The following is a 22,675-nucleotide window of genomic DNA, read 5'->3' as shown; positions in this document are numbered from 1 at the left end:
ATTGAATTACAGGAGAACAAAAAATATTTTGAAATGCTGTATAGAATTAGACTGTGATCATACAATATATTTTTAATTAATCAAATTCAACAACTAGTTACTCAAGCCAGCCTGCTTGCAGCTTGGCAAGATCTTGTCTGATAACATTTATCTGTGGTATCTTTAATCACATTACGTTCAGAATGTACATTAGAGCGGAGCATAAAAATTTATTTTTGAATTTTATTTTTGCCTTAGTGCGTAAAAGTTGTATACAGGAAGGTATGTTACATGGGCAAAATTTTAAGAAAAACAAAATATATCTTCCGCCTCTACAATTGCATGTGAAATTCATGTCATTCCATGTCAAAAGATGGGAACTAAAGCCTTTTTCCAAAAATTCATTTAAAAAATATATTGAAAAATACGTCTATCTTCAAAGTTCTTTGTTCATCATATTGTAAATTAAATTTCTTACATTAGAGTGCAAAAATTATTTTTCTCATATCTAAAAGCAAGTTCCGAGGTGCACACTATCGGCAAAAACTGCCCCTGGAAGATGAAATTCAGCCACACCAAATTTCATCTTCCTAGGCCTTACTGATTTTCAAGGAAGCACGTCACACACACTTTAAAGAATAATACTTGGTGATGTTTTGCAGCATAAAATTATCTGCCCGAAATTGTTCTGCTAGTACTTCTAGCATTGTACACATAGAAACGTTACAAAATCAGTTGATCATGAAAGAAAACTATAAATCCCCAAAACTTGAATAGGCTGTAAAACTTAAACCATGTAAGATTCTCCACATGCATAAGAAAAGTAAAGCTTTACTAAAATCCTAGTCTGGGTGTCAAACTACTTTTTTTTCGTACGAGTTATAACAGCGTATAATAAAATACCTCAAAACTTTCAAATTAATTGAAATATATTCATGATGTTAAAGGATTGAAATCTCAAGCAAGACACCTAATTTTTCGCTAGACAAGTGTTTCAATGTTGGCATGTTTTCAAAACATACCTTTATGGCAGAAATTGCAGCGAATGAAGATCGATTCGGGAAAAATAAGGAACCAAAAATGCAAGAAAAATTAGAATCTTTTCAGATTTACAAGAAATACAGGATTGGTATGAGGTCTAAAAAAGTGAAACAAGGAAGTAAAGTTTACAAAACAAACATAAAAAGCTTAAATTCCAGAAAAATCTCCTCCCATATGGCAATTAAGGGCATAAATCTGCAAAAATCTGTAGAATTTCCGAAAATATCTTAATGTTGCACAAATTTTGCAGATTTCTTTAAGTTCGAAGTAAATCTAAAGTTTCTGCAAATGACACATAAAATTCCGACATTTAGTGCGAGCTTTCAGCCGAATAAGAGAAATTTGCGAGAATTTCATATTATCTTCTAATTTGAAGAAATCTGCAGAACAATATCTTTAGTTGAAGCCTATTTGTAGAAAATCTGCCATTTGTGCAGAAATGCTACAGATTTTTCTAAAATGATTTTCTGCAGAACATTTGTCCGAGTTTTCCTCTCTCATTTGAACAGAATTGTTCTGCAGCTCAAACATCTGTTCTGCGATGTACATCGCAAATTTAGTAGTATTCTGCTTTGGGAAACACAGACCAATAAAAATCTTATTTTATTAAATGTATAGAATAATATTACAATTTTAAATTGACCCATCAAACCAAGATATTAAATAAGTTCAAAGACTATAAATGTCTGAAACAAGAGCTCAAAAAAAATATTTCTGTGCATGGCTGCAGACAATTTAAAATCCAGGATATTAAAACTCCATTTTTATGAAATGTTCATAGTTAACCGGTTCTTTTAATGTCATACAATCTTTTTAAGGTGAATTATGAAGCTCGAATCCCTTTAAGTTTAACACCTTAAGTTTCCAGCTAAAGAAATAGAGGAATACAATTGAATTAAATATTTTTTTTAACTTTGATTTGTGCATGAAAATTAAATGCTGGCCTAATTTCTATTGTTGGTTAAGAGTAGCTCGGGCACACGGTGCAGGGGGAGACATGCGCCTGTCTCCCTGGGTCAGCACGGGCCAGGTGACATTGTTATGACAATAAGAAATTTCAATCCCTTAATTCATCCATGAGCTGTACTTTCAATGTTCTTAAATTAAATTTGAAGATTTTTTAAAGACTATTATTTACTTGTAAAAGATCCATAATCTGTCTGGCTATAATCATAGGGCTGAAAGCTATCGTCTTCAACTGTTACAATTTCAGGTTCACTTCTATTTTGAGGAGGAGATGGTACAATTAAAGACACATCAGGCAATGGCTTTTTCTTTTTCTTCTTCTTGGATGTCTGAATGAATGAAATCTGATATAAGTTAAATATATTTTTTTTTTAAAGCTGTGATGTAACAAAATAGCAAATCAACTAAATTTATTTTTATTTTATTTTTTAAGCATATTAATGTAATATAATGGGATTTCAACAAAATATTGTAACACTTTAAAAATTGTTCTTCTAATTTTCTTGAAACAAGATTCAAATATAAATAAAAAAATAATTATTCAATAAAAACAAAAAAGACGACTGCGTAAAAACCGAAAAAACTAAAATGAAAAAAATATAAGCCCAGTAGTTTAGAATGTTATTAAGTACTTCTAAATAACTACACCACTGAAATAGTTTTCTAATTGATACACACATAAGACAAATCATAAATTCAAAAGCAGAATAGAAGGATCAACAGTCAGGCCCATTGCTTTTTGATCAATCAAGGAACCCCGTAAAATTTGATAGTAAAATATTATTAGAAGCAAAATATATATTCTTAGCAAAGGAAATATTTTTGTTCTTGATAGGAAATCGTCACAATTAATGAATAGAAGCGACTTTGCATTTCAATTCATATGTACACAAGCTGGGAAATTAATTTGACTGATAATGTGTCATCATGCTTGACATTTAGACTTGAGCATTTTAAATACAGTGCAATCTCAAACTCTTGAAACTCTTAAGTGAGAAAAAAAATAGAGGTATAGAGTTTTCCAAGTAATCAAGATTTGGAAAATATTGGTTATTACATACTTATTCATTTTGTTATTAAAAAACAACTTTTTGATGCTTGGAGGAAAATAACTGAAGTTGCAAGATTGATAAAATTTTCTAAGTTGATGTAAGATAGAAGAAACCTAAGAAGTGCTTGAGTTAATCAAAATACAGGTAAAAAAAGCAATATATCTTCTACTGATAATAAATTCATAACCTTTATTTGTAGTGGTGTGGATTCATATTTTGCAGCAGGTGGTTTTGATGAGGATTTTTCTTTTTTGTGGTCTGGACTTTCTTCCAAGCAACTAGTTTGATTGGAATTTGTTGAAACATCATTTTGATTGTCACTCACATCACCCTAAATAATCAAAAAATTAAGCAATAGTAAGTAAAGCAATAAACATGAGAAATTTAAAATTTAAATGTAAAACACATACACAACTCAAAACCAGATTTTATATTTACTATAGAACACATAATAATTATTCTGAGTTCCATCTCTGCAATTTATACTCAAGAGACCGGATGTTACACTTTACAGAATCTCTCTTTTAATTAAAAAAATAAGAAAATACTGAGACTTTTTCCAAAGTACTGCCCGACCTCGAAAGCCCCGACTAGCACCGTTGAACGGTTCTATTTTGAAAAGGGGGGAGAACTTGATTAAGAAAATGTACCATGGCAACATTTCTGATTTACTGATAAGGAAGGGGAATAACTTAAAAAAAAAAAAGCCAACTTAAACCAATGCTTCTAATAAATGAATTCAACGGAAAAGAAAACAAAACAAAAAAATTAATAAATAAATCCCCTCACATTCGTTATCTCTTACCAATATTTCCCCTATTTTGATAAAATCCGAAGCGACCTGACGCAAATTCGAGGAAGGTTGCCGTTTAAAATATCAAACAGTATGCATATACTGAATTCGTTAAAAGAAACAAAAATCACAAGACTACTTTATTTCATTACCTTTTCTTGTTATTATTTATTTATTCAAATGTTTTTATTTTTAAAATTCTGTATTTTATTTCATGTAATCACTTTTGATCTCAAAAAAAAAATGTTATTTTTTCTATAACAATGAAACATTATACTGAATATTTGTCTAATACACCTACCAGTTCATTTAAATGTAAGAAAAGTTGAAATTTAGAACAACCTCAAGACAATCGGTTAATTTAGATGCTCTCATGTAATGAACAGCACCAAATAATACAGTTTTAAAAGCCCTTAATGGATACTAGAATCTAAAGTTCATACACTACGAAGTACAGAAAATTTTATTGCAAATTAGCAGCTTAAAACTTTTTTACACTAGAATTACGGTGATATTTTTATACCTAGAAATAAGATGGCAGTCATTTTGACCCCTGAGAAGAAATCTGCATAGTTCCCTACATAATGTAAAATATCTGTAAAAATTAGTTTAAAATTATCATATTTATAATAAAAGCAGTTTATTTTAAAAATTTAGGGATTTTCATGGAACATAATGAAATATTTTTAAAAAAGTTTAAAATGCCCTTCTAAAAACCTACGCTGTTTCAATTGCATTTCAGAAGCTAGCGGTTAATGTTTCCTTTTATGTACAAAACATTATAAATGCTTCAAGTTCCTAAAATGATATGTTCTAAGAGACATTTTTCAGATTCTGCTCTGTTTCGGCACCAGTAAGTGTATTCGCAATTCTTTTTTTTCTCAAAACGGTCAAAATAACACCTGCCTGCAATATAAATTGTAACCCTTATTAAAAGAATTACCATTTTCTTGAAAACTTCTTATTATTACACAGCACAGTGATTTAGGAAAAGTCAAGGAAGGATTAAGCTTTTTATGAAAATACAGATTAGCAGTTAGCAAAAAGAGTTTGATTGGGGTCAAAATGACCCCTCCCGTAATTCTAGTGTTAAGAATATCTACTAATAGAAACCTAACAAAAGATATTACTTGAACCAGAGAGTATTTTTAATGGATCATAAAACACATTATTCAGTAAAACTGAAATGGTAAAAAAAGATTTTTTACTTCCTCTTACAAAAAAGGAAGTATTGTATTTGCGAAAAAATTTTCACTCAAAAACCGGCCTTAATTTGCACTTTGCTAGCCCCTGAATGAATATTGAGCTTTTTTTTTCAACCTGACCACACGTGGATATATGCCTAAGAATGTATAGACATCCAAAGTATCCATTTTGACTATCCCTGAGTTAATAACAATAAATTTTCCCATGACGTCTGTATGTACGTTAGGGTGGTCCTTAAAAATGAACTTTTGAAATTTGAACAGGCCACACTCTCATTTTTGTTTACGGCCTAAAATAAGACTTCCACAAAAATTTCAGGCAAAAAAAATGCACTTTAGGAGTTGCTACAGAGTTTTAAAGTTGCGCAAATTCAGCTTTTTTTCCCCCCAAAATTCAAATGAATTTTACTGTAAACTAAAAAATGCATAAATAAAAATTCAATACCACCTGCTGTTTACACAAGAAGTCTTACCCCTCCAGGCCTGGATCTATAAATTTTGGGCCCCCACTGCAACAAGCTCTGTAGGGCCCCCTCCCAGAAAAAACAGATTAGTTTCGAAAAAATGAAGCAACATGAGGAAGAAAATACAAGACTGCTGTTTGAACTAGTACCAACTTCTTTAGAGGAAAATGAAGGTAAATGTGACTTGTTTGAAAGTTACAGCTGTTCTTAAAATGCAGACCAAAGTTTATAGTGCGACTTACCCCCTTGCAAAAGAAAAAGAGGTAGAAAGGACGTTCTAAATAATGATGCTGCTGTGAGTCTTGATGTAGCAAAGTTGAGTGATAGAAAAGCAGCTGTTGTTTTGACAACAATGCTTAAAAGCGTAGGTTGTGATCCATCGGAACATAACTTAAACAAATCCACTATTAGGTGTTTCAGAACGAAAAGCAGGAAGAACGCAGTCCAATATTTGAAAAGTAAATTCTCAGATGATGTTTCTTTAGTCGTTCACTTTGATGGAAAACTTTTAGAAGATATTGTAGGTAGTGAAACAGTTGATCGAATACCAATCATTGTTTCAGGAAAAGGAACGATTAATTTTGGTGCCGAAACTCCTATCGGGAACAGGAGAAGCAATAGTTTTCCTTTGTTTGTGTAACCCTAGAATCCTGGGAAATCAGTGACCAAGTCAAATGCCTGTGTTTTGATACAACTTTGAAGAACACAGGGCCACAAAAAGAGCATGTGTCCTCATTGAGAAAAAAACTGAACAGAGATTTTTTCTGGATGGCTTGTCACTATTATGTTCTTGAAATAATGCATGAGGCTGTTGTGGTTTAAAATATTGGATCATCAATAGGGCCTGAAATACTGATATTCAAACGATTTAAACATTTTTGGAGCTCCATCAATCCAAGTAGTTTTCAAACTGTCATACTTGATGTTTTTATCCACGAGAAAGTAATGCAAAATGCACCAGATATCGTTGAGTTTGCCAAGAATCAACTTAAACAGTTCGAATCTCGAGACGACTACAAAGAACTTTTAGATTTGACTATCATATTTCTTTTTAGGAACTCCCAAAAGGGGAACACACTTCAGAGCTCCAGAGGAGTTAGATCATGCCCGATGGAAAAACTATTAAAACTCTTAAAATTTAAGTATTTAAAGATCAATTTGAACTTTCCGAACAAGAAAAAGCTGGCATTTGCAACATATGCTCATTTGTAGTAAAATGCTATGTAAAGGGTTGATTTACAGAAGCAACTGCTTATTTTGCAACTCTTAAAAAGCCTAAAAAAGTATGAAATAATCAATTATGAGGTTTCAAAGTGTTCAATGAACAAGTTTGTTCACCATTTGTGGTATCTATCAGAGGAGCTCGTAGCTGTAACGTTTTTCGACGATTGTGTTCCTCAAGAAATGAAAGGGAAGATGAAGGACACTTTAACACTAGAAAGACGGCGTTTTGCGTATACCTAGAAAGACGAGCAGCGGTCACTTTGACCGCCATACTTAAAAGATTGGAAATTTCCTCCTTTCGGGATTTTTAACCATAGAAAAGATTTGTTTTATCATATCCGAGTTTAATTTAACAATTTCATCGTAATATAGTCTGCAAATAAGTCTCAGATGGCTTTTTTTTTATTTTATGTTCGATCAAGTGAAATACACATGCTTTACACAATTGGCATTGAGAAAGAGCAAATTTGTACAAAAAAGAGGAAATTTTCTTAGCATGTAATAACTAACAAGTACTATGATGAACTATGCATGTGTTTGGTTTAAAAAATATCTTAATATCGCAAGATAACGTACATTACTATCTTTTACAGTATTTCGAAATACTTATGTTATCACGTCACCTATATATTAGCCATTAACTTTTTTTTTTTTTAGGCAATTCGAACAAATGCTCATAGTTATATTTCCGCAAAATTTAATTTCACACTATGTCAATCTTTTTCCTGAGGTAGATATCTATTTATATGCAGCAAAATTGATCAGTGTAGGTGACTTGGAGGAAATTGGAGAAATAAGAGTTCTGTTTTTGAAATTTTCCCCCTTTTTTTCGGTTTTCGGTCCCCTTTCCCTTTTTCTTTCACTATTTTTTATATTTTGAGCATCAGTTTTTATTAGCGAGGTTTTTTTCTGATTCTAACTCAGAAGAACAATCCTTTTCTTCAAATCTTAGTTCCGAAAAATATTCACAATAATCTCATGAAAGCAAACTATTCTCATCGCTTGGAATATATTTCTCTTCAGATAAGTCAGACTGTTCATTCGAACCATAATCTGTTTTAGATATTTATCTGCAACAGTTTCAGGAGTTAATGTTCCTATAATTTTTGCTTGTCAACGGTTCTTCTCGACATCATGAAGATAATTATGTGACTGAGCACTTCATTATCACCGGAAGAAAATAAACGTCAATGCTTCAAGCAAAGCACATGTTTTGGTGCACAAAACAACTCCAGCAAAAATTTTTGGAATTTACCTGTTTATATTTACTTCTTTTTAGACCCAAAGTAATTTCACGTGTCCAGTCACATGCTTTTCAAATTTACCTTTCTCAACTTTGCCCCCTGTACAGATAGCAGAAAGCTGAAACTATGCAACCAGCAGGTGTTTCGCATTTTCCTAATAGTTCAAAGAATTAAACCTGAACAGCAGCTCAAAAGAACATTACTCACCCTGACAACTAACAATAGTCCATAGTACACACAACTGATAAGAGAAAAAAGAAGAAAACGGATGCATAAAGAAAGGTTCACTTAGCGGTCAAAATGACCGTAGTCAGTCTTTCTAGGTATAAACATTTATAGCGACAATAATAATAATCCTAAAGTGAAAAAAAATACTGTTGTAAGATATTAATAAATAGTTAGGAAAAGTCAATGAAGGAAAAAGAGTTTGAAAATTAAACGCAGCAAATATGAGCATTTGAAAATCGTTTGCGGTCAAAATGACCGCTTCCGTCTTTCTAGTGTTAAAAAGAAACTCTTATGATTACAAACTTGACTGAAACCTATGCTTTAAAAAGAAAATGAGATGATAAACCCTTAAAGAGAGCCCAAATAGATCCAGATGCAGTTCGTAAAAAGGGTTTGAATGATTTTGCATCGAGCCAACACAATGCATTTTTTAAAAACCTTGAGTATATCTTCAAAATGTTTACAAAAAGATGTGACAGAATAAAAAGACGAATCCAACAAGCAAAGTAAAGAAATTGTTAGTTCATTAAAAGTTGTAAATAATGTATTGGAACGTGAAGTTTCACTAATGGAAGAATAGAATAAACTTTTTACAAAAAAGGTGTACTTTTTGCTGTTAGTGAAACAGTTCAGAAGCAAATATCAGGACTCTAAAAAAAGCACGTTATTGTCTTAAAAGGCAATATATTGTGATTTGGATTTTTATTTATGTTAATTGAAAGAGTTTTTAAAATCTTAATAGAGGTGTTTAATTATAAATTGTAAGAAATTTTTAATAAATAGTGTTGTTTTTATTAAAAATGCAAATTTTTGAAATTTTTTCAAAAGATTCAAAAGTTTCAGCTGTGGCAGCGACCTTTAAAATTTCTCTTTAAAATCTCAAAGAATTATATTTACCCTTTTTAATGTACTAGAGTAAAACTAGAGGGTGGCCCATTGAAAATTCACTATTTTATTTTTTAACCTCATATAAGGACCACCCTAATGCACGTATGTACAGGTAGTTATCAAAATATTGGAAACACCTATGAATAAAAGTGACATTTTTGAATGTGCTTCATACGTAATAAAGAATAAAACTAGATATCTGGTTTTTTTATAAATAGCAATGTACATATTCTGGTAGTATATAGTGGATTAACTGAAGTTCCGGACGTCTTGGATTTTTTTAAGCACGTGAAATAGCAGACCTCTCAAATTTTAAAAGAGGCCAAATTGTTGGAGCACGTATAGCTGAAGAAAGTATAACTGAAACATCTCAACTTTTTAGTGTTTCTAGAGGTACAGTATCTAAAGTCAAGACAGCATACACGCAGCGCGGTAAGACAAGCTCGGCAAAGCAAAATAGTGGACGGAAAGAGAAGCTTCGTAAAAGAAACCAACGGTATTGAAGAGGATTGTAATGTCTAAAAAGCGAACACAAACAATATCAGCAAAAATGACCAGAGAACCCAATCACCATCTGGATTCTCCAGTGTGAGTGATTAGAGTCAGAAGGCACCTTTATCAACAGAACATTTATGGTAGAGTAGCGATTCCCAACACACTTGTCACAGAGTGTTTCCATTATTTTGATAACTACCTGTATGTGCGTATGTATCTCGCATAACTCAAAAGCGGTATGTCCTAGAAAGTTGAAATTTGGTACGTAGACTCCTAGTGAGGTCTAGTTGCGCACCTCCAACTTTGGTTGCATTCGGATATTTTAAAGGGAGTCTTTTAAGCTTTTTTGGGAAAAATCATTGTTCATTTCAATGCAAACTCAAGTGGTGTAATAATTTGGCAATATATTGCCAACTTGGCAACAAATAAAAAGGCAACAAATTTGGCATTTTTTAAAATCTGGTTTCAATTTGGTCATATTTAGAGTTAACCGTTGAATCACATTAAAACTGCCAATATTAGAAAATTGTATAAAACCTTTCCTTTGCTTCAGTTTGCAACAAACTTTGAGTGAAAATAATATATAAAGTGTTTCTTTGCTTACTCTGAGGCACTATTATCATTAAATTGGAGTAAAAGGAAGTCATGTAATGCACACATCAGCTCTTTTTTTTTTAATTTTAACTAAAGTTTGATTTCTTACTTATTAAAAAATCAATCAATTTAAATAAAAGATTTTTTTTTTTTTGCATTTTCTGGTATGAGATTCCTTTAGGCATCTGAAATTAAACAAAGTATTTCTAATGACCACATGCCTAGATTTCAATGCTGTGCAAAAGTTCAGAACAGTTTTTTTCCTATCAATAATGCAAATATTTTAAATTTTCTAACATGCAAGCTTTTTTTTTTTAAATTAACTATGCTGACTGAGATTTGTAATTTATATTTGTTTCAACCAGTGGCGCCGACTCCATGGGGCCTGAGGGGGCCCGAGCCCCCTCAAAAATATTTTTGAGGGGGCAGAGCCCCCTCAATAAATCAAGAAAAGTATTAGTTATATTATGTTTTCTAAACTCATAAATTTATCTTTTATTTTCCTTGTTTGAAGATAGTTTACCTTGTAAAATACATTCAGTAATGAGTTAAAACAAATAATTATTACGGTAGTAAGCAGGTTAACTGAAAACGAGTAGTGTGAATAATGACTGTGTTATAGTGCTGCAAGCACACTTAGAATTTGTCCCAGTGCGCGAACATACGGGTCAAATCTGTTGCCGGAGGGCAGCGCTGCGGCGAGCTCATCTACCGTATGTACTCGCGTATAAGTCGAGAAAGCGGGTCAAATTTTCCGAAAAAAAATTTCCGATCAACAAGAGCTGGGAAGCTACGAGAAATGCCGATGTGCGGTTACAGGTAGTTGCTGATAAGTTGATCGTGTGAAAAAGTAAACTTATTCAAAAATAATAACTTAAAAAACCTAAATAATACACATAAATAAAGATAATTTTATTCTTCTTTATTAAGGATCAAATCAGCAATTAACAAATATCGTGAAACATATGAAAATATTTATCGTCAACAGTCACGCCATTCAGACTGAGAGTGCGTTCGACGAGCACGACCGGGAGCGACCGGTTAGTGAATCACGTGACAGCTAATGATCACGTGCTCAAATCAACCAATCAACTGCTTAGAATGGTAACCGCTGCGGTAACCGGTTGATCATAGAACGCCGCGGTTAGTAACTGGTTACTTACCGGTTTACCGGTGAGATTCGTCGAACGCAACCTCTGATATCATTGACGATTCTGCAGCCGCCGATGTATACGATGACGCGGTGATGACGGAAGCGGACTTTAATGAACTTTTTTTTGCGTCCGACTCGGAATCCGAGTTTGAAGGCTTTTAGAAATGTTTTCCTATTTAATTCATATTTTATTTGTAAATAAATGTGTTCATTATTTTGAAATTTCTTTGAAAATAATTCGCGATGTTTTTGGAAAGTATGGGGGTCGACTTATACGCGGGTTTTAGATTTTTTCTATATTTTTTCACTGAAAAAGGGGGGGTCGACTTATACGCGAGATCGACCTATACGCGAGTATATACTAAGTGTTGCTGATCTGGAAAAAATATATGAGGGTTTGATTTGTATATTAAATGGGAGGCGTGATAGTTTTGAATACTTTTGGGAATTGTGTTTAAAAGAAAAATCTTCACAAAATGATGATCCTTCGCTTCCTCGGAGTCGATGTATACCAAAGTATGAAAACAACGAAGCCAGCTCACCGCACGCTTTCAAAATCCCAAAGGCAATTTATATTGAGGTTTGTGAAATGGTGCAATCTTGCATTATTGGGCTGTTTACATCAACAGGACTCACACAGATCATTGCAGTTGAACTAAAGTGCTTTGCTTTTATTTAACAGAGGTGAAACAAATTTTGAAAAATCGAGTTTTCAAAAATAACCTAGACATTGAGAGACTGCGTTTACACTTGAATATGTTAGCCGGTATAACTAATGAAAAAACAACTGGTCTTAAAAAAACATGAGTAAATTAAATTATCTTTTTACGAAAATACTGTGTGTGTTTGTAATTATTTTTTCCTTTTTTCAAAGCCAAAAAATATGTGTCAGGCTTGTCGAGTTTTTGGGGTTCTAATGTTGATTATATGACTTTACAATGCTTAAAAAAAACTTTAAAACTCACTATTTTTCATCTCAAATTTAGGAAATTTCCCCCGGTTCCCCCCCCCCCCCATTTTTTAAAAAAGTCGGCGTCTCTGGGAGTGCCTTTCCATTTAAGTCAAGTGTCCTTCCTACCTTATAATATCAATGCTTAGCTACGGAACTGCACGGCTCCCCATAAAATAGAACAAAAAAATCTCTTACTAAGACAAGTGATATGATTTAAAAGTTGAACCAGAAAATTTGTAAACCAATTTTTAGATTCTTTTACTTTGAAAACGCCGTGTCATATACTGTTTGTTAAAATTATACACACCAGAAAATATGGCATTAACAAGGTTCAAAAATCTGACCTTTATTTGGGGTGCGGGACCTCCGAGGGATTACATAACACCCTAAACCCCCGGAGATGTCCAGCCCCCTCAGTAATTTTTGCAAGTCGGCGCCCCTGGTTTCAACTCAACAATGAAATTCTTTTTCTAACATTTCATCACACATCTATATATGTAAAAGAAAGTCGTGTTAGTATAACTATTTATAACTCAAGAACGGCTGAACTGATTTGGCTGAAAATTGGTGGGAAGGTAGCTTAGAACCAACAGACGAACATAGGATACTTTTTATCCCATTCGATCAAGTTCACGAAATATTTGTTATTGCAAATTAAATGTTTAATTAATTGCTTAGTTCTATGAATTCCTAATAGATTTCAGGGTAAGTTAACTCGAGAAGACGCTGGCCAACAGTGTCGATAGCTATGCTAATGCGGGATTGTTGTGGTCAGCCAACTGATTTTTGGATACTTTTTTTTTTCAATACCCAGGTAATAATTTGATTTTGTAGGAGTTTTCTATTGCGTTTTGTTTTCTTTATTTCTACAACCTTTGTTTTTGTTCTTATAGTTGAAGATAGTAACTTATCTATATAAATAATTTCATTTCTCGTATTATTGAATTTTGGTTGTTCTTTCAAACGTTTTTGTGTATCGTATATTTAGCGAAACATTTTTAATTGCAGAAAAAAAAAACACTTCAATCGCTAAAGGGCAGGGTTACAGTAGCGTGTTTGCTTTAAACTATACAGTTGAAGTATTATTTTGAGTTTTAAAGCTAATGTTAATCTTGTTATGTGTTTTGGCGAATAGTTTTAAATTTTAAAGACTCTAATAGGTTTTTGATGATCATTTCACATCAGAAGGGATGGAAGAGATCGTGAATTATTATTTTTTTAAGTCAACGGACTTCCTTTAAATTCTTAGCACAGCCATCGCCATGCAGGTACTGCTAGTTTTTATAAAAAGAAACCAGAAAGGTAATGCAGCTTTCTTCCTTTAATTTATTAAGTAAATGAGGTAAATAAATCAATAACATCGAAATATAAAAATAAACATCAGAAAACAATGCACTAACTTCAGTAGATATGTTTGCTGCTGTTGAGTGTGCTTTTTCTTTTTGACTTGGCTGCAGTTCTTCTGTGACTTTGTACTTAATAAAAGAAAACAAGCATATGTATACACACATAAACAGTATTATATTGAATAAAGTTCAAGTTAAAATAAGAGTACTAATAACAGCGAAAAAATGTAAATTAAAAGTTTTACAGGGATAACTTTTTTACAAGTTATTTAAGTCCTTGTTAATTTTGATATCAGAAAAAATTTCAACAGGGTTGTAAATGTTTGAAATAGTTTATCAGAAGCTAAGTTACTTGTAGTTAGGTGTAGTTTCAAGAGTACTTAATCGTTACTGGAGATTGACTAATGCAGTAATTCGCAACCTTTTCACATCTGAAGATTACTTAATACTCTTTGAGATCCTAACACACAATAAGGATTAATTTTCATTGCCGCCAGATCAAAGGTTAATTTTCAATAGCTGTTCGCGGACTTTTGAAAATTATTTGCAGACCAATAGTGGTCCATAGATCACAGGTTGAGAATCACTAGGCTAATGCATCAGGGCATGTCAATTTGAATCCGAAACTTCTGTACATTGTTGCTCACTTCTTTTATACCCTATTTGAGTTTTAAATGGTTACTGGAGATTTAAAATATTTTATTTGATACTTTAATCCCTTAACTGTTGAAATATGTACATACATATGAATAGAATATGTTTTATAGAATATAATTTCATTTATGGAACATAAGGCATAACTTCAGGATGCAAATTCCTCCATCACTACTGGAAAATTGTTGTTGTTCTTCTTTACAAGCGCAATAACCTGTTGCAGGCCTTAGCTGCCACAACAGCTGGCTTCTCCAACTCAAATGATATGCAGCAACTCGCTACCAGCTTTTAATATTTAAAGCTCTTAAGTCATTTTCAATATCATCCACCCACCTTGTTGGTAATTTTCTTCTTGTTCGGGATCCCATAGGATTCTTGAATGTGTTGTTTAATGTCTAAAAATAAATGCTTACATTTTTTCTGACTTTTTAACTCTCTTCTAAAGACAAGGAGGTACAAGAAAAAAAGCCCAGGCAATGCCTGTTTTCTAGGTTTGGTTGGCACACTGTGTATATTATTGTTTTTTAGACATTTCTTGAAAATTATTAACTTACCCTTTGGAAAGGACTAATTAATGTCTTTACAATAGAATCTGCTGTTTTGGTAGTATTATCATCATTAGCTGCGAGCTTGAGCTATAAAATTAAAAAATTCAATAATTGTAACTTTTATGCAATGCAATAAAGAACATGTTTTAAGCTTTACTTTAGTTTACAAAAATTGAACTGCTACATGGAATGAAAGAGTTAACCGTACATTCATATATATATATTGTAACGGATTCGGTGAGACTTCCAACTTTCTTGAAAGGACGACACAGTTCTTGATTAAAAACACAGAGAATTTATTTACACTATGTACAGGAAAGATCGTCAACAACTGCTAAATTAATCATCAGCAATTAAGCAAATATTACACAAACCGTAAACTCAACGGTTACACACATATTTACTTCCAAATACGAAAAACAACACAGCGAAATGCCTCGCAATAAACAGAACTAATACACTCTCAGCACAAATTCTCAATCGAAACTGAACTTTTTATCACGCGGGACGCTTTTATGAACATCAAAAAAGTTTCCACAACATTCTTACTGCTTCTCGAAATGCATAGACCGTTATCAAATTTTATCAATGAAAAGAAAAGGAAATAGGGGCTCGTATACTTCAGCCGAATGAAAAGGGGTTGTATATTCATTACGGGAAATTATTTACAGGTTAAGTTATTACAATAATTACTATTTACAGAATTTGTAACAATATATATATATATATATATATATATATATATATATATAGGAAATGCTAAAAGAATTTGACAAGAGTTCCAATTACACTAGTCAACACCAAAAATGCATACGGCTCAGAAATATCTATTTCCAAAGCATTTTGCCTCGCTAAACAGGAAAATCACCATAAAAAGTTGAGATTAGCTCTAGTTTTCAAGATTTCAAGATGCAGAGCCAACTAGGATAGTGAATTCCCACTTATGCTCTTTTTTTTCTGGCAGATAGAAGCACCCCCCAAGGGGTCGACTGTCCTCTTAACTTCGACCCTAGGTTAGGATAGAAAATTTTATTACATGAAAACCGAAATGGACTACAAAAAATTTAAATTCTGGGAAGAGAAATGCCCAAAATCAGTCAAAATTTGGAGTTTTAGGTAGATCCACCCATCACATTACAAATGCGTGATGAAAGTGTATTACAAAAAAAGGCAAGCGGCTGTTACAGAAAATTGGATTCCAAAACTCGGATTTGTTTTTGAGATCGTTCAACTTATATGCTAATATTACTAAATCACTCAATATTTCCAGCTAGTTATTTTTACTTTCTTACTCTTCAAGACATTTTTTCATGACTTTAAATAATTTTGCATAACTTTTAATGAAAATATTTGTTTTCCATGACTTTTCAAGGTCTTATTCCCTCCCCACCCCCCCCCCCCCCCCATGAATTTTCAAGATTTCCATGACCTGTATGAACCCTGAATAGAAAATAATTTTAATATCTAACTAAGATTTTTAAAAAGATAATCTTTTAATGTCACATAACAAAAATATTTATAAATAAAATAGTTTTAATACAAACCTTTTTTGCAGGCCTTTCAAAAAGTGCAGACAATGCAGGCCTCTTTTTCTGAAGTGATGTATGTATATGCTCTTGAGTAATCAATGGGAGTGTGGTAACTGTTCAGAATAAAATTTATTAATCAAAAACATACAAGCAAATATTTATGTGATAAACTTTACAACTAATACATGCAATATATTGCTCGCAGTGCCAATTATGAGTATCAGCGCATGCAATATTTTATGTTGCAGTAGCTAAGATTTATAATTTTCAATGAAGGGGAGTTTCTATTATAAGCTTCATTTTAAGGGTAGTGGTAAATTTGCTATATTGCAATGTCGCAATTTGGACCCCCCCCCCCCCCCCCCCATACACACACAGGATGATCGGGGACTCAAAGAGAGAATATTTAAAAAACCAAATGATAAATGTTTTACGATTCTATGACAAAGAAATTTCAAAAAATGTATTGTGATGGACCTCCAAACCTGTCAAATTGCCACTAGTTTGGGATTCAACTTTTTTGGACAGAGAAAATAGAAATATTTCATGTAATCATTTGAATATTTTTCTGTGCTCCCACCTTCAAAAAGTTTTTTGTTGTCTTGTTCTTTCTGCACAACTTTATCCAAATATTTAACAATGCCTCACTTTGATGATTTCTCTGTGGATGGAGGTCTTCCACCCTGACTACTTTAAAAAAAACAAAGATTCAGTGGTAAATTTTCAGTGAGCAAACTGCCACCTGAATTTGAGGACTGTGTGTACATTTCAACCTCAGATCCATCTCAATCCAACCTCAAAAAACCTCCCTTTACTCTTCCCCCCCCCCCATTATCTAGTCTTAGAAAAAGGTACATCACCAAATCCTGCCAAGTTGAATGAAAACCTTATCTTACAGAAATGTTGTACAGACAAGGGTTGTCTTTCAGGGAGGTCGTACTCTCACTTAAAAAAAAAATTCAGGAACTTTCAAGGACTTTGTGAGAAAATTCAAGGTCTATAAATTTATATACATGGTTAACATAAAGAATATAAAAATCTGTAAGCATAAAAGAAGAAAAAATATGAAATATAAATTTAAAAATTTATATTTCATAAACTACGACATTTAGCACAATAAATGATACATAAAAATAAAGGTAAACTGAAAGTTTTTCTTTCATTCACAAATGTTTGATGTGTGCACCTTTCGTAACACGACACGCACCTATAACATACATTTTGGGGTGTTTCACTGTCAATTTTTCGTAATGCCACACGTATGCAATCTTTCAGTTCTTTCACTGCTGAAGGCAATTGTGGTGTAAAAAGTCTTTGACAAAACCTAGTTAAAAAAATCACATGGGATTAGGTTCTGGGATCTGGCTGGACAACACATAAAGGGTAAATCATCATCACCTACACTGCCAATCCATAGTTGTGCAACATCAGTGGCGCTGCGAGGGGGGGGGGTACAAACATCCCCAGAGGTCTTAGTTTTAACATTGTTGCCATTCTTAATATAGTAGTTAATACACGTGTAAGGACTGTTGTGACTAAAAAACCCCTTCCGGAAATAATTTCTGGCTGCACTAGTGCGGAACGTGTCCGTTTAAGTAGTTACTTACATTTAAAAAAACTTTCACAGTTAATCTTTACTTTCATGTATCATTTATAGTAGTAAGTGCAATAGTTTATGAAATATAAATTTTTAAAACCGGGATATTCTTTTATACTAACCCTGTATGTTAGACTTGAAAAAGACTATGATAAATTTAAAGCAAATGATTTCCCAGTTAACCTTTAAATCATTTTTCGTTTTCAATCATTTTTCATTGGATCATTTTCTTCCTTATTCCCAAAAATTCCAAACAGCTCATGAACATTTTCATATGGTGAAAAAGGCAAAATTAGGTTTCAAAAAATAATTTTGGCCTAAAATTAATGAGGACTAATATGAGTCAGGGAAAAAAGGAAAGAAAAACATCTACCAAGTTTTCTAATATTCTTCTGTGGAAATTTTGACTGAATTTACTGAAGCTAATCTATCAAATGACAGGTTTGGAACTCAATGCTACTTCCTTGTAGATCATTGCTGATGAGCAATTGTTATCAGTTGACAATTGCTTTTTTTTTTTGGGGGGGGGGAGAATATGTATTTAAAAGTTAAATCTACCTTCAAAACTATAAATATTAAATTTCACCTTAGAGCACATAAAAAAATTTCATCAAAGAAACCAAAATCAATTTTATTCTGTCTATAATTTTATCTGTTCATTTTTTAAAGTTACATTTTGAATTTTTACAAGTCATGATATTTGAATTCATCTCAGCACTGGGTAGCGGAAAAGTTTAAGGTTAGACATATTCCTTGCGTATTACTGCAAATTCAAATATACTTATCAAAACTACATATAAATGCTTAGGAAAATTGTACTGATATTGTTAAACCTAATCTACCAGGAAAAAGAAACTCTTCTACTAGTAAAAGGAAAATTACTTCATAAAAACATGAAAATAACTCACATGATTCATTGGCAGAGTGGGAACTTTTATCTTCAAAGTGCAGGATATCATGTGGACATTGAACTAAATTACTCAAGTCAATTTGATTGTTCACTTTATGACTTTGAGCTTTTTGTTGAAGTTCTACCATTTCCAACTATAAAAAAAGTACATACATACATACGAAATATATAGTTATAAATTTAGAAATGCATAACAACGTGAAAAAAAAAAAGGGAACTAATATAAATAAGCATCAAAGAACTAGTTTAAACAAAAAGTTGAACTCTATGCAAAAATTATCACAATGAGAACAATAACAGTTTGATATAAATCATATATCAAAGTATTACTTAATCCATGAAAAATGCTTTTAAATACATAGTATCATAATTTAACAAAATAAACTCAAAACTATTAAAGAGAAAAATTTATAATTAAAATAAAAATAAAATGAAGAGATTTAAAACAGCTGTGTTAAAAAACTTACAATTTTCAAACAATTGCAGGATGTCATAAGATTGAAATATGAAACATGGAGGGTAGTTTTTGTCTATGCATGAGTTAGATGTTTACACCCCCCCCCCCCTTTTTTTTTTTCAAAATTTAAAAAAAAGGATTTTCATATGTATGCTGGAAATAATAAGAAAATTCATTTCAACTACTAAAGATCTTTAAATAAGTGTCAATTCCTCCAATCTACAGATCTGAAAGTGCAAAGAGAAATGACACATCGTATAATTTGTACTTCATGTAGATATTGGTGAGACGGAAACAAAAGCCTACTCAAAAGCTTAACAGTTTTCAGCAAAGTAAATACAATTGTAAAATAAAATATTAACATCTTCATCAACCAATACTCATCTCCTCATTTTCCAACTTTTAAACATAAAGCATCAGAATTGGTATATATGAGAGGTGGTACGTTTATTTCTATGCCCTGCAGTGGTCAATTTATAAAATATTGCTGGATAAAAATGAAATATGCATCATCCTTATTTTCAGTAACTAATTTTTTGTTAGTAACCAAAATGCCTACAAAGCAAGTCTAAATTAGACAATTAGTTACTGGAATTTTGTCTATATGGGGTTAAAGTTCACATGTTATGATAGTACATTTTGGGATCTTTTAAGAAAGAAAATAAGGCATTTGGGCTACTTGTTGTCTATCTTATTTCAAAGTACAGTGAAACTTGTATGAGCAACCACCCTCATTAATGACCAAACTTCTAAGGTTCTATTTTCCCTCCTATTTACTCAATGTTAAAAATCCTCTTGGAGAGATCGTCCAAACCTCTCATAACAATCAACAAATTACAAAACTCAGCACCAACACATGAAGAAAATTTCTTTTATAGAATTATGAAAAAAAAAACAATACAACACTTTTCTCTTGCTTATAAACGCGGACAGAAGTGAGAATAAAGGGGTAAAATCTATTCTCATGGGGGCTTCAAATGGATTCTTTTCATTGCCGGTGCCTCCTCTGTTTAGAACCCCAAAAAATGTTACAAAAAGGAGAGAGCATTCTTTTCACTTTTGAAAAGTTAAGGTGACACATGTAAAGCTTGAGGCAGGTAGAGAATGAGTCCATCATTGTGGGAGGTTGAAAAGTACAGTAGTTTTTCAAAAGGTGGTTTCTTGAAATTTATTGGCTGCTTTTAATAACTTAAGGACATTAATAACTTAACTTTGTAGCTAAAAGCTAAATAGAAGCAAAAGTTGCTTCTGACAATATTAAGAATATAAAGCCAGCAAATCTCTTCTCACATTTCAAATCTAATTTTTTTCTAAATAGAAAAATGATGTAAGAAATATATTTTGTGTTACGAATTTAAAAAGCAAATCGTTATTTTTCTTTTCAAACATATTTTTATTATAGTGTTTTAAAGGAATAAACAGGGTAAGTCAAAAGGAATATAGCAATTATAAACAGCTACAACTATTTAATGAGAAAATTTTTTGTAAGATTTTCACAGAATGTAGACAGAATATCAAAATTTATTTAAGTAAAGCGCCCAGCACAATAGAAGAACTGAAAGTATGCATTTGTAATGCACTTGCATAAGTTACTGAACGAATGTTTCAGAATGCATGGCGTGAAATGGACTACCACATAGATGTTGTCCGTGTAGCCAAAGGAAGTCACATGGAAAATCTCTGAGGTATGTATACAAAATTTTGAAGTTCCTCTACATTATGTAAAAATCTTAACGATCATTTTTTTTTTCATTACTTAGTTATAGTCGTTTGTAATCGCTGTATTCATTTTGACCTACTTTGTACCATACACATACTGTGACACGATCGTTTCTTGCATTTGCAAAAACTAACCTCTCAATTTAACCAACCTTCAAAAATGACTACTTTTTCTAACTTTTTACATGCCCAATTTTCACTTTTTACAGTATTCTGGAACTGTGTGACTGGTTTCAGTTTTTAATGATTAGTGTAAAATATAAGGGGATTTTCTGAACCTCGATAAAAAATTTCAAAAGTGTCCAGACCCCAACTAAAATGACTCCCTGACCCCTGGTCTATACTATCATCCCACAAGTGACTTGGAATGAATATTTCTTAATCAGATTAGAAACCGCTGCCACAAACCACTACTTCAAGACCACCTCAATTTATGCTTTCACCTTATCATCACTGTGAAAATGTATGAGTAACATCAACATTTTCACATATTTTTTTCAACGGCTTAAAATATGGTTTCTCAACAAATGAGATACGTTTCTTGAACATTGGAACCTTTGCTTTCAAAATCTACAATTCATTTTGTCATTGCTACATTAATAGAGCAAAAATAGTAAGTAATACATATAGCAAGTCATAAGAGGTTGACTTTGGATGTCTCACACGTGACGCATGTGAATAAATTAAATTTTAAATAACAAAATTATTTAATTAAAATATGACTCTGCCAAGAGTATCTTTTTATCAAATATAAAGATTAAAAAATGTGCTTACCCCTATTTAATTAGAATTTTAAGCGTTATGACAAAATGTTGGTGAAGTTTAAGCATTTGATTGTCCTGCCCCTGATGGTGAAAAAGCCCATTATTATGATAAATGCTTGGATTTTTTTTTTTTTTTTTTTTTTTTTTTTTTCAAGCAGCATAGCAGTGCATAAAAGTAAGCATCCACATGACTTTAATTGGAATTTAAATGAAAAAGCAGATTTATTTCAAAACAAGCTCAATCTTAAGTTAATTTTAAAAAGAACATAAAAATACATTAAATGTTTTTGGAATGTACAAAATGTTTTTGAATGCACATGAATGTTTCGAATGTCCATCGAATGGAATGTTCGTTGTTCTTACAATGAATGTTTTTCAAATTATGAATAAAAAACTTTTTAAAAACAAAGAGGGCAGAGCATGAAATGTTTTTTGTCTCCCCTGTAAAATTTTTAAAAAATGGATTGAGTTGCTTTTTATACTAAACACTTCATAATAGTTTTGTTGGAATCATTTATTTTCTATCAAAATGTACTTAAGGCTTTGGCATCTAAGTTAAATTTAAAAAGTTGATTCCCTCTCCAACCAATAGAACTGATAAAGATATGTCCCTGAAGATAATGAATAAATAGATATAATTTTTACCTGTCTCAAGGAGGAGTCATTTGCCCTTAGCACAATCGAATGAAGTTCATTTAACTGCTGTTTAACTAATGGAGGTATAGGGTTGCAACATGCTAAAATACCTTGCTGTTCCCTATATGGAAGAAAATTGTCAAAAAAAAAAAAAAACATGATATATGTTAAACTACAGAAAGCAACAAGCGTGTCACTTATAAGCACAAAGAACATTTTTTTATAAGCTTCAGCTCA

At 32.0% G+C, this 22,675-nt stretch overlaps 1 protein-coding gene across 1 annotated transcript in view; it reads right to left on the bottom strand.

Annotated features, from left to right (window-relative positions):
- Nucleotides 1-22,675, bottom strand: part of LOC129221905 (exosome component 10-like) — a 91,509-nt gene that overhangs the window by 1,885 nt on the left and 66,949 nt on the right. The window contains exons 13-19 of the mRNA XM_054856281.1: nt 22,448-22,559; nt 18,861-18,996; nt 16,371-16,468; nt 14,833-14,913; nt 13,679-13,753; nt 3,226-3,369; nt 2,159-2,315 (exon numbers count right to left, since the gene is read on the bottom strand). Of these exons, the coding sequence (XP_054712256.1) occupies nt 2,159-2,315; nt 3,226-3,369; nt 13,679-13,753; nt 14,833-14,913; nt 16,371-16,468; nt 18,861-18,996; nt 22,448-22,559 (803 nt within the window). The remainder of the gene's footprint in view (nt 1-2,158; nt 2,316-3,225; nt 3,370-13,678; nt 13,754-14,832; nt 14,914-16,370; nt 16,469-18,860; nt 18,997-22,447; nt 22,560-22,675) is intronic.

This window comes from Uloborus diversus, chromosome 5 (genome assembly GCF_026930045.1).
Source record: "Uloborus diversus isolate 005 chromosome 5, Udiv.v.3.1, whole genome shotgun sequence".
NCBI classification, from domain to species: Eukaryota; Metazoa; Arthropoda; class Arachnida; order Araneae; family Uloboridae; genus Uloborus; species Uloborus diversus.
Note: the sequence above shows the minus strand (reverse complement) of the source record. Positions and strands in the feature narration are given on the sequence as shown.